The 12161-nt window shown below is 31.7% G+C and overlaps 1 protein-coding gene across 7 annotated transcripts; it reads left to right on the top strand.

Moving 5' to 3' along the window:
- Positions 606–5041, top strand: LOC104749829 (E3 ubiquitin protein ligase DRIP2-like). 7 transcript variants are annotated; one of them, XM_010471531.2, is made up of 8 exons: positions 606–923; positions 1071–1212; positions 2332–2431; positions 2798–3113; positions 3288–3700; positions 3791–3841; positions 4093–4165; positions 4612–5041. In XM_010471531.2, the coding sequence occupies exons 2-8, from the start codon at positions 1092–1094 to the stop codon at positions 4789–4791; spliced, it is 1254 nt and encodes a 417-aa protein (XP_010469833.1). In that variant the 5' UTR covers positions 606–923; positions 1071–1091; the 3' UTR covers positions 4792–5041. The 7 variants fall into 7 exon arrangements, with proteins under 7 accessions (XP_010469833.1, XP_010469835.1, XP_010469832.1 ...); XM_010471533.2 differs by having other exon boundaries at positions 1068–1212; XM_010471530.2 differs by having other exon boundaries at positions 1012–1212.

The raw sequence follows: 12161 nt of genomic DNA, 5'->3' as shown, positions 1-12161 counted from the left end.
CTTATTTTTTGTTATAGTAATTAAAAATCAAAATAGAATCTCAAACACTAAATAAAACAAACTAAAAATAACAAACAAATGGTAATAAAGTGTATTGCAGGTTAAAAAATAATATAAATATTTAGCCGCACAATAACTAGAAAATTTAGTTATTTCTCTATTTACAAAATATTCAATATTTAACAAATAGATACAACATAAAATATAAATTATAAGAGAAATTATATGTCTGCGGTGTACCGCGGGTTAAAATTTAGTACTATTGAAATTCGTTAACTAACAATATTATTTTCTTATAAACGTTTATTTAAAAAAAAAAATCACCAATTCAATCATTGAGAGAACCAAACACTCACTGTTAATCAGCTGCTTCACTTTATCCGCCCCCCGCCCCCCCCTCAGTCTAAATATTTCACAACAAACAAAAAGTTAAAATATCTAATTCTTAAAAAAAAAAAAGAGTAAAAAGGACAGTGTAAAAAATCGGGCTACTGGGCTTTTGCAACCTTGAAAAAGCCCATTTGACAAAAAAACAAATGGAAAAAAATAAAAGGAAAAAAGGAAAAAAACAAAAAACAGAGAGAGAAAAGGAAGAAACGTCTTTTTTTACTCTCAATACGACGGGTATCGTCGCTTCTCTTCACCTCAACACGAAGACCCCTTTGATTTGTTTCCAAGAGAGATAGATAGATAGAGAGAGAGGAGCCTTCTTCTTCCACCTTATATAACCCTTCTCTTCCTCGATTCCTTCAGATCGTCTCCTCACCACTCTCCCTAATTCCCTCTCCATTCTATCCTTCCTCCAATCCCCAGATTCTTCTCTTCAGCCTCCTTTTCTCCGTCTTCACCCCGATTAAGACTTTCTCCACTCCGCTTCTCTTCGACCCTTCAGTGTTGAGACTTAACCGGATTTGGATTTCAATGTAGGTATCGCTACCAACGTAAATCTGGGTTCTTTTTTTTTGTTTTATGGTTGGGTCGTTGTCTTTTTTTTCATCGTATAACATGCAGTTTTGGGGATAGTACGTGCGATTAAGCGACTAATCTTCTTTGATATACGCAACAAGAAGGGTTTGAACGGAGAGAGAGTAATGGAAGGAGGAAACATGGTGGTCAGGGTGAAGAGAGAAACGGTGGTGGCATGCATGACTTGTTCTCTCTGTGACAATCTCCTCCGTGACGCCACTACCATTTCTGAGTGTCTTCATACGTGTTAGTTCTTTCTCTTCTCTTCTCTTCTCCTTTTCGATTTACGTTTTCAATTCGCTTTTTCCAAATTCGCCTCTGTAATTCGCAAATTCTTTGTCTTTATTCGTTGTTTGATTGATTTCTCTGTGTGTTTTGTATCTTTTGTATGCTTGTTGATGTTGTTGTTGATCTTGTCTTCTGCTTTTGTTTTTGTGTTTTCTCAATCCATTTCTTTTATCGATTTGATGAAGTTCGTATTCAGGGGTCAAGGAATAGTTGGTTTCCTCAACTAACAGTTGTTGATGTTGACCAGATACTTCAATTTTTTGTTTACATCTAGACTTTAAGAATCTGCTTTTTTTGTTCGTCTGTTTAGGTGAAAATGAGAGTGTTTTCTTTGTCAAAGATGGGTTGTGGTCGAAATTTTGTTTTTTTTTTTGGCTAATCATGTATAAATGTTGTAGCTGCATGTTGTTTAGTTTGATTTGTATCCAACATGTAGTGTTAGGAAGAACAAGTAATAAGTGCCCTTATCTGTTTTAATGGCAGTTGATATTCGTATTAATTAGTGTTTATCAGCTTCTTTCCTCTCCGGGAATCAAGACAGTTTAGATTCTTCTTGGAGACTTATTAATCAATCTTCAATTCCGATGTTTATACAACACTGTTGTTACCCACCCTTTATCCTTGTTACTTTAATGACCAAAACGGTCTCATAAGATATATAAGATAGACTAATATGCTCATTAAGTGTGATATTAATTGTAAAACTGAGCAAAGTTCGTTTTATTATCGGAGTTTGTTGTATATTTAAGTTTACTGCAGTGCCAAAATTAGCTGGTCTCATTTGTTTCTTGGTTTGGTTTCTGGGTATATATGCAGTATCACCATCAATTTTTGCGGTTCCATTTTGGTCTGATGCCAATGCTTTTGCTTAGGTTGCTAACTATCTAAGATCATGATGATTTTTAAAAACAAACTAGCTGTTGCCAATTGTTGAGTTGAACTCTCGATCTTTGAAAGTAATTTTTTTATCTTCTTGCCTTCGTATGTAATTTGTTTATATTTGATGTTAACAGTTTGTTTTTACCTAGTGGTTACTACTTATGAAATGAGACAAGTTCTTAAATCACTTTTGTGCAGTTTGCAGAAAATGCATTTATGAGAAAATCACAGAGGATGAGATAGAAAGCTGTCCAGTATGCGATATTGACCTCGGTGGTACCCCCCTGGATAAACTAAAGTATGTTCTTCTCCTCCTCTTTTTCAGTTACACATTCTGTGTGGTTTAGGAGTTATAACTTCTTCTTAGATTACATGTGTACCACAGACCATTAGAAGTCTTTTAGCTCTTACTGTTAATGGGACAAAATATTTTAAACATAATGCTGAAGAGTTTATTTTAGAACCATACTCAAATCACTTTAGTACTATACTCTTATAACCTGAACATGCTGGTTAGCATGATACTTTCGTTGGTACCAATAAATTTATTTTAGAACCAGAAACAAGTACTTTCTCTCTCTTACTAGTTATTCATCAGTAAGAGCTTTCTTGGTTCGTGAACTTATGCATTCACTAAGTAACTACTCGTATGCATGTATTTTAGGCCTGACCACATTTTGCAAGACTTGAGGACGAAATTATTTCCCCTGAAACGGAAGAGAGAGAGTGTGTCTTCCAACACATTACCTGCAAGGAGGAAAGAGAGGTCTATCTCGTCTTTGGTGGTAAGCACACCTAGGGTTTCAGCACAAGCTGGTACAACAGGAAAAAGAACAAAAACTGCCACGAGGAAAGATGTGCGAGGTAGCGGTTCATTCACTAAGAGAGTTGTGAAAAAGGAAGAAGAATTTGGAGATGATAACACAGAGAGTGCAAGCTCGCCTGAAACACTTAAACAATTCACTCAGAATAAAAGACAGGTAAAGAAGATGATCAATGCATGTCTCTTTTGCTTTATGTTTTATTTTATTTTTGTACATATCATTCAAACTATATTGTACATTTTCAGCTTTAAACACAACCTTATGACTTATTATGATCGTTAGATAGGATCGTACACATTTAGTTATTTTTCGATTTATTCTTTTTTGCAGTCTTCATGTGCTGAGCCCAACCAGTCCCTTTCTAATAGAAGAAACAAGAGTGGTGATGAACCTTGGGATTCCAAATTGCATTCTTGGAAACCTCTAAATTTTCTTGTTGAAGTGGCGAACGGAACAGAGGACCCAAAATCTGAGCATGGAAATGCATCCCACAATGATGTTGAGGGGAGTAAAACCAAAACAAAGGAGAAGAAAAGAAAATGTAAACTTGAGGAAGAGATCAGCAATAACGGTGATCCTACAACATCAGAAACTGCTACTCTTAAAAGAACGTGTAGGACTCGCCGAAAAAGGTCTTCTTCTTTTGGTGATTCAATAATTTCACCATTACCAGGTGTAGCAAGCTTGAATCAGGAGAGGAGAAAAGGTCCTGTTTGGTTCTCACTTGTGGCGTCAATTAATCAGTGAGTTTCTTTATTCTTGTTCTGTATCTGAGTTTTATACATATGCATTTCTATTTTCTTGGTATCTTGACGAGGAGTCGCTGGTTTCAGGGACGGAGAAACATCTTTGCCTCAGATTCCAGCAAACTACTTGAGAATAAGGTAAGTTTTCTTTTCTTGTCACAAAGTTTTTATTTGTCAACTTAAATTAAAAATTACGTTCCATCTATGGATTCAAATTCCATTTCGCAGTCGGTTAGAGTTTCCATGTTACATATATATATATATATATTTTTTTTTTGGTGTATGTTTCTTGATAAAGCCTCCTTATTTTGTGGAATGGGAGTGTCTAATTTACTGGTTGGAAGAATTATATTGTACCAGAGTTGATTGTCTGTCTTATTATTTGGTAGGGATGGAAGTATTCCAGTTTCTCATATCCAAAAGTACCTCATGAAGAAGCTTGATCTTAAAAGTGAAACCGAGGTAAGCAACCTTTTCTAGCCAGTTGCCACTTTTTCGTTTCTAACTAATATACACTCAATTTAACATGGAGTCACATATGCTGTAGTTAAATATATCGAGTCAATTTTTGTGCTTACTAGGATGAATAGCAGGTCCATAGCTGTTGTATTACCCTTAAAACTTTTATATCTCACAAGCCGCACCTATATCTTGATCATGGCTGATGAGTCCCACTGGTTCATAAAGCCAAACTCCACATGACCTTTAATGTTGGTTAACGAAGATCCATAAATGTTTAAACTAGAATAAACTCTTTCCTTTCCCAACTACTGTATCGCGAGTACATCTGATGATTGGGACTTTTCTGACCATTGTCTTTGATTCTTTGAACCATGGAAATACTAGTATGAACCTTATGGAGGATAGTGGATTAAAAGCGCACTCGTAAATGTTAACTTTTTTAACAGGTGGAGATAAGATGTATGGGAGAATCAGTGCTCCCAACGTTGCAGCTTCATAGCTTAGTGGACTTATGGTTGGAAACAACTTCTAAGCATGAAAGAGTCGCTGCGTGTGTTGGTTCCTCTGCAAAGGAATTTGTGATGGTGCTAGTTTATGGGCGGAAGCTCCCTGAAAGCAACAACTAAATAATTTTATTCATTGAAACTTTCCTAGACCGAGAGAAGAAGCAAAGGGCAGGAGCAGGGGAATGTGTGTGTAGAAAACTTGGAAATTTATATTTACTTATTTATTAGACTCTTTAAATTGAAAGATTGGTCAGACGGACACTTTTCAGAATTGCTTTTTAAAGGAGATTGTGTCCGTTTTGGACATTTATATGTATGATTGGATAGTGTTGTCATTTCTATAAACATTTGATTTCTTGTTTGGACTAAATGAGAAGTACACGGAATTGTTGTGAACCGAATGACTTGAGAATCATTGAGAAGTCAACAAACAATAAAAACTCTAAAGAGTTATTCATGATGAATATGTTTCTGAAAGAGAGCTACTATAAAAGTTTTCTAACTAATTTTTTTAGAAAAATTAATTTTGAAGATTCTGAGCATTTTCGAGAAAAAATGACCACTAAGAAATAAAGAAACATGCACCATAGAAAAAACGATCAAAACGACTCGATATATTGAACACTCAATAGCTCAAAATGAAAGTGCAAGAGAAAGCAATAGCGAAGTAATTTATATGATTAACTTCAATCAGATGTGGGTCATTATTTTATGCGCGAATAGAAAGTTCATTTGTCGATCTTCTACAAAAAAAAAAAAGCATGTGTGAGATACCGTCCGACTAACTTTTTAAACATACGTTATTTGAACAAAGATGTTTGATTAGTTTCGGGTAATGATGATATTTTATTTTATTATCTCAAAAGCCAAAAGTAACCTAAGTTTCGTATATTGCAAAATGTCTTGTTTATAATAGCAAATGTGTACATTTTTTCCGCTTAAAAGTGCGTTAGTTTAAATTAAAAAACAAATTTTCGATACATTATCCCAAAACCCACATATAACAAAGTATCTTTTTTTTTCATATATGTTATTATAACAAGAATGCTTAACTACTTGACATAACATTATCCTTTTTTATATATATATATTATCTTTAGAATAACGTCCAATCCATTTGTCGTCGAATGACTTACTAATAATAGTCAAGTGTAAGGTTTTCTGCTTAATATTGATGATATTACTTCAATTCAAAAAACTAAATTTTTGATAGATTATCTAATAATTAATAGCCTACTTATTACAACTAATTTTCTTCATATACATTACAAGAACAAACGTGCTTCGTTAATTGGCGTAAATTTGTTATTCATATTATCTAAAAAAATATATGATTCGTGTATCACCAAATGTCTCGTTAGTTAATAGTAGTCAAATGTAAGCTTTTTCCACTAAATAATAATGGCGTATGTTACTTCAATTAAAAAAGCAAATTCTGAATAGATTCTCTAATAAATAATAACTCACATACTACAACTACTTTTCTTAACATACCTTATTAGAATATGCATGTTTGATTAGTTGGTGTAACGTTTTCTTTATTATCTCAAAAAAACATATGATTGTTCTTTACCAAATATTTCACTAATGTTAGTCCAAGTGTGTAAGCTTTTTTCGCTTAATAATAATGATGATGTGCATTACTTCAATTTAAAAAGAGGATTCTCAATAGATTCCCTAATAAATAGTAAATCTACCTTCTTAGATATACTTTACACGAACAAGCGTGCATGAGCGTAACTTTGTCTTTCTAATTATCTCATAAATAACGTATGATTCGTCGATCGCCAAATGTCGCTAATGGTAGTCAAGTGTGTAAGCTTTTTCCACTAAATAATGATGAAGTGTGTTACTTCAATTAACGTATGATTTTTCTATCACCAAATGTCTCACTAATGATAGTCAAGTGTGTACGTTTTTTCAGCTTAATAATGATGACGTGCATTACTTAAATTCAAAAGACGAATTCTTAATAGATTCTCTAATAAATAATAACTCACATACTACTGCTAATTTTATTAACATATGCTGTTAGAACATGCGTGCTAGACTGGTTGGTGTAACTTTATTTTTCTTATCTCAAAAAAAACGTATGATTTGTCTACCGCCAAATATCTCTCTAATGGAAGTGCGTTACTTCAATCAACATATGGTTTGTCTATCACCATGTGTCACACTAATTTTCTTCACATACTACCACTAGTTTTCTTAACATACATTGTTAGAACATGCGTGGTAGACTGGTTGGTGTAACGTTGCCTTTCTTATCTTAAAAATAACGTATGATTTGTCTACTGCCAAATGTCTCGCTGTTGGTAAGCTTTTTCCACTAAATAATGATGAAGTGCGTTACTTCAATTAACGTATGATTTTTCTATCACCAAATGTCTCACTAATGATAGTCAAGTGTGTAAGCTTTTTCTGTTTAATAATGATGATGTGCGTTACTTCAATGCAAAAAACGAATTCTTAATAGATTCTCTAATAAATAATAACTCACATACTACCTCTAGTTTTCTTAACATATATTGTTAGAACATGTGTGCTAGACTGGTTGGTGTAACATTGTCTTTCTTATCTCAAAAATAACGTATGATTTGTCTACTGCCAAATGTCTCGCTGATGGTAGTCAAGTGTGTAAGTTTTTTCCACTAAATAATGATGAAGTTGTTACTTCAATTAACGTATGATTTTTCTATCACCAAATGTCTCACTAATGATAATCAAGTGTGTAAGCTTTTTCTTCTTAATAATGATGACATGCGTTACTTCAATTCAAAAAGCGAATTCTTAATAGATTCTCTAATAAATAATAACTCGCATACTACCTCTAGTTTTCTTAACAATTGTTAGAACATGCGTGCTAGACTGGTTGGTGTAACGTTTTCTTTCTTATCTAAAAAAATAACGTATGATTTGTCTACCGCCAAATGTCTCACTAATAGTAGTCAAGTGTGTAAGCTTTTCCACTAAATAATGGTGAAGTGCGTTACTTCAATTAACATATGATTTTTCTATCACCAAATGCCTTACTAACTATAGTCAAGTGTGTAAGCTTTTTCTTCTTAATAATGATGATGTGCGTTACTTCAATTCAAAAAGCGAATTCTTAATAGATTCTCTAATAATATAATAATTCACATACTACTGCTAGTTTTCTTAACATACGTTGCTACAACATGTGTGCTAGACTTATTGATGTAACATTGTCTTTCTTATCTCAAAAATAACGTATAATTTGTCTATCGCCAAATGTCTCGCTAATGGTAGGCTGTAAGCTTTTTTCCATTTATTAATGATGATGTGCGTTAGTTTAATTCAAAAATCGTATTTTCAATGGATAACCTAATAAATAGTAACACATATTACAACTAGCTTCATAACATATATTAGTAGAACAAATGTACTTTACTAGTTGGCATAAGAATTTCTTTCTTATTATCTCAGAAGTAACATATGGTTTATCCATCGTTAGATGTCTCGCAAATGGTTGTCAAGCATGTGAGCTTTTTCCACTTATTATTGCAGGTTAGTGTGAGTTAGTTTAAATCAAAATACCCTAATACATAGTAACATACATATTACGATTAACTTCTTCCCTTAGAAAATTGCTACTTTTGTTTCTAACTAATATACACTCAGTATAAAATGAAGTCACATAGGTTGTAGGTATATAGATCGAGTCAATTCTTGTGCTTACTAGGATGACTATAAGGTCCATAATTGTTAGTGTTGTTTTATGTCTCACAAACCGCACCTATAGCGTGAACATGGCTGATGAGTCTCACTGATTCGTAAAGCCAAACTCCACAATGACCTTTAATGATGGTTAACTAAGAAATATAAATGTTTAAACTATAAGAAACTTTTTCTTTTGTTTCCCAACTACTATATGACGAGTAGATCTGATGATTGGGACTTTTTGACCATTGTCTTTGATACTTTGAACCATGGAAATACCAGTATGAACCTTCTTGAGGATAGTGGATTAAAAGCGCACTCAACATCATTCTTATTATCTCAAAACTAATGTATGATTTGTCTATTGCCAAATCTCTTGCTAATGGAAGTCAAGTGTAAGCTTCTTCAGCTAAATAATAACGATGTTCGTTACTTCATTCAAAAAGTGAGAGTATGTAAGCTTTTCCGCTTAATAATAATGATGTGCGTTATTACAATTTAAAAAACGGATTCTCGATAGATTCCCTAATAAATATAACTACATATTAAATATATCTTTTTAGATATACATTACAAGAATAAGCGTGCTTGAGCGTAACTTTGTCTTTCTTATTATCTCATAAATAACGTATGATTCATCTATCGCCAAATGTCTTGTTAATAATGTAGTCAAGTGTGTAAACTTTTTCCACTAAATAATGATGAAGTGCGTTACTTCAATTTAATAAAAAGATTTTTGATAGATTCCCTTATAAATAATAACACACATATTACATCTAACTTTCTTAATATACGTTACAAAAAAAGCGTGCTAGATTAGTTGGCTTAATTTTGGCTTTTTTATTATCTCAAAATAACGTATGATTTGTCTATCACCAAATGCCTCGTTAATGATAGTCAAGTGTGTAAGTTTTTTCTACTTAATAATGACGTGTGTTACTTCAATTCAAAAAGCCAATTCTTAGTATATATCCTAAAAAATAATAACCTACATACTAAAACTAGCTTTCTTAATATACAAAACATGTGTACTAGACTTGTTGGTGTAACGTTGTCTTTCTTATCTCAAAAATAACGTATGATTTGTCCTTCGCCAAATGTCTGGATAATATTAGTCAAGTGTGCAAGATTTTTCTACTTAATAATGATGCGTGTTACTTGATTTCAAAAAGGCCAATTCTTTTTAATAGATTCCCTAATAAATAATAACCCACATATTACATCTAGTTTTCTTAACATACAGAACATACTGCTAGACTCATTGGTGTAACATTGTCTTTCTTAAATAGTAACATACATATTACAACTAGCTTTCATAACACACATTAGTAGAACAAGCGTGCTTGACTAGTTGACAGAAATATTTCTTTCTTATTCTATCAAAGATAACATATGATTTGTCCATCGTTAGATGTCTTTCGCTAATGGTAGTCAAGTGTGTGAGCTTTTTTTGCTTATTAATTAGTTATAATATGTGTTAGTTTAAATAAAAAGCATCAAATTATCCTAATAAATAATAACATACATATTACAACTAGCTTTTATAACATATATAAGCATGCTTGACTAGTTAACATAAAAATGTCTCTTTTATTGTCTAAAAATAACGTAAGATTCTTCTGTTGACAAATGTTATGCTAATGATAACAAAGTGTGTTATTTCAATTTGAAAAATAATACTTTGATAAATATCCTAATTCACAGATAGCACTATCTTTCTTAACTTACATTTAGACAAACAAGTTTGAGTACTTGACATTATAATATATTTTTTAGTATTTCGAAAATAACATATGATTTGTCCGTGGCACTACATATCTTGCTAATAATAGTGAGGCTTATAAGCTCCTTTTATTTCTCGCTTACATACATTTATCTTCTTTAACAAATACTCCCTCCGTTTCAAAATATATGATGTTTTAGTTAAATGACACAAATTAAGAAGTCTTTACTTTTAACAAGTTCAACCAATCAGAAACAATACTGCATAATACAAAATATTAAACTAATCTAAAAGTTGCATAGAAACTTGAAAACATCCTATATTATTAAACAAAAAACTTCTCTAAAACATCTTGGCTCCGATTGGTAACCACATTTAAAAGAGGCGGTTACAAAATTTATAGCGGTTGTAGAGAAGGTGGTTAAAAAAGCGGTTAAAGATAGCGGATGGAAAAGATGGTATTGTAAAAGAAAGCGGTTGAGTATTTAGTTTGATTGGTAACATTGTAGCGGTTGAATAGTATAAGTAATTATAAATTATAAAAATTGATATTTGTTTAGTTAAAAGATAAAAGAATGAAATAATAAATTTTTATCTAATTCATAATATAAAATTTTAATATATTTAAATGATATTAAGGAAATTATCAAATGTGATATTAACAAAATTATCAAATGTTTAATTTTAAATCTCCATTATATAATATTAAAAAAATCATAATCTCCATTAAAAAAGCAAGTTACTATTTAAATCAAAATCTTGACTTAATATATGTTGCTATTTCTTCTCAATATAGTTTTTTTTAAAGGTTAATAAGCCAAAAAGTAAAGAAATATAAACTATGCAATCTTTTGTGAAGAAAAAAAAACTGTACAACCTCTTATAATACAAACGTTGATTTTTGTTAGTGGTTAGAATTAGTGTTTACAACCATCAAAAAGAGGTTCTAATCACCATATTCAACTCCTTGCTCCAACCATGATATCCAACCGCCTTCTTCAAACGATTTGTTGATTGGTGATCATTAGAGCGGTTCGTTTGCAAACAAAGTGTTTAGTTGCTTACTATCAGACCCCTTATATTTTGAAACCGAGAAAGTATTATTAAAATAAGCATGCTTAACTAGTTAACCTACTATGATCAATCCCTAATTGTCTTGCATACGATGGTGACATATCTAAAACTTTGTTTTTGCTTGATAAGAACATCTTCATCAATGGTATATTAGAAGGTATCTTAGCACATCATTATTAGAGTTTATCCATTTGTTCTTGATATTTATAAAGTAATAAATGTTTAATTATACATATATTATTTTTACACACAAAACACTTTTGTTTCAGAAAACTTGGGTGAATTTTGTTTTTTTTTTTTTGTTAAATTAGTAATTCTTAAATCTTAGGAAAACTTTAAACATCATTTTCTGTAGAAGAAGATAAAAGATCTGAAACTTGTGTAAGAGTTTAAGAGAGAGAGAGTAAAATTTTATGTCAAACAACAATAGTTTGGAATTCCATAAAGTAACTTAGGATGCTAATATGATATAATGGGAAAAACTCTTTATATACTCAAAAATCATTAGACTCCCAAGTAGTATCTAATTATTGAATCATTAAAATGCTTCTTAGTAGATATAGTTTCTACATTTAGCAACACTTCAGCTAACACACATCATTGATCCGTGGAAGAGAAAAACACGGCATAATGTACTAAAAAATGTAACCGTTAGAAACTGTTGAAAAAAAATGTTTGGTACCACTTTACTTATAAAAGCAAAACTTGGGGGAATCCAATTTCTTAACCATTTTTTTTTCTTTACTTAAACGTCGTGTAGATCAGTAGATCTATTTTAATTACAGTAATAATATGTAAACAATCTTTTGTATAAAAAGAGGTCAACAAAATTTCCAAAGTATAATGATGCTAATTTTGATTTAGTTATTATAATATTGTCAGAAAATAGAAAAATCTAATTGCAAAAAATAATAATAATAAGTTCGGACCAGAGTCTTACTTAAGGTCTTCGAGTAGGGACCCACCGTTCTGAGTCTGTGACAGACACAGACGCCGGTTTCGTTCTTTCTCT

Source organism: Camelina sativa, chromosome 16 (assembly GCF_000633955.1).
Source record: "Camelina sativa cultivar DH55 chromosome 16, Cs, whole genome shotgun sequence".
Taxonomy (NCBI): Eukaryota; Viridiplantae; Streptophyta; class Magnoliopsida; order Brassicales; family Brassicaceae; genus Camelina; species Camelina sativa.
The sequence above is the reverse complement of the archived record's forward strand: the minus strand, read 5'-3'. Positions and strand labels throughout refer to the sequence as shown.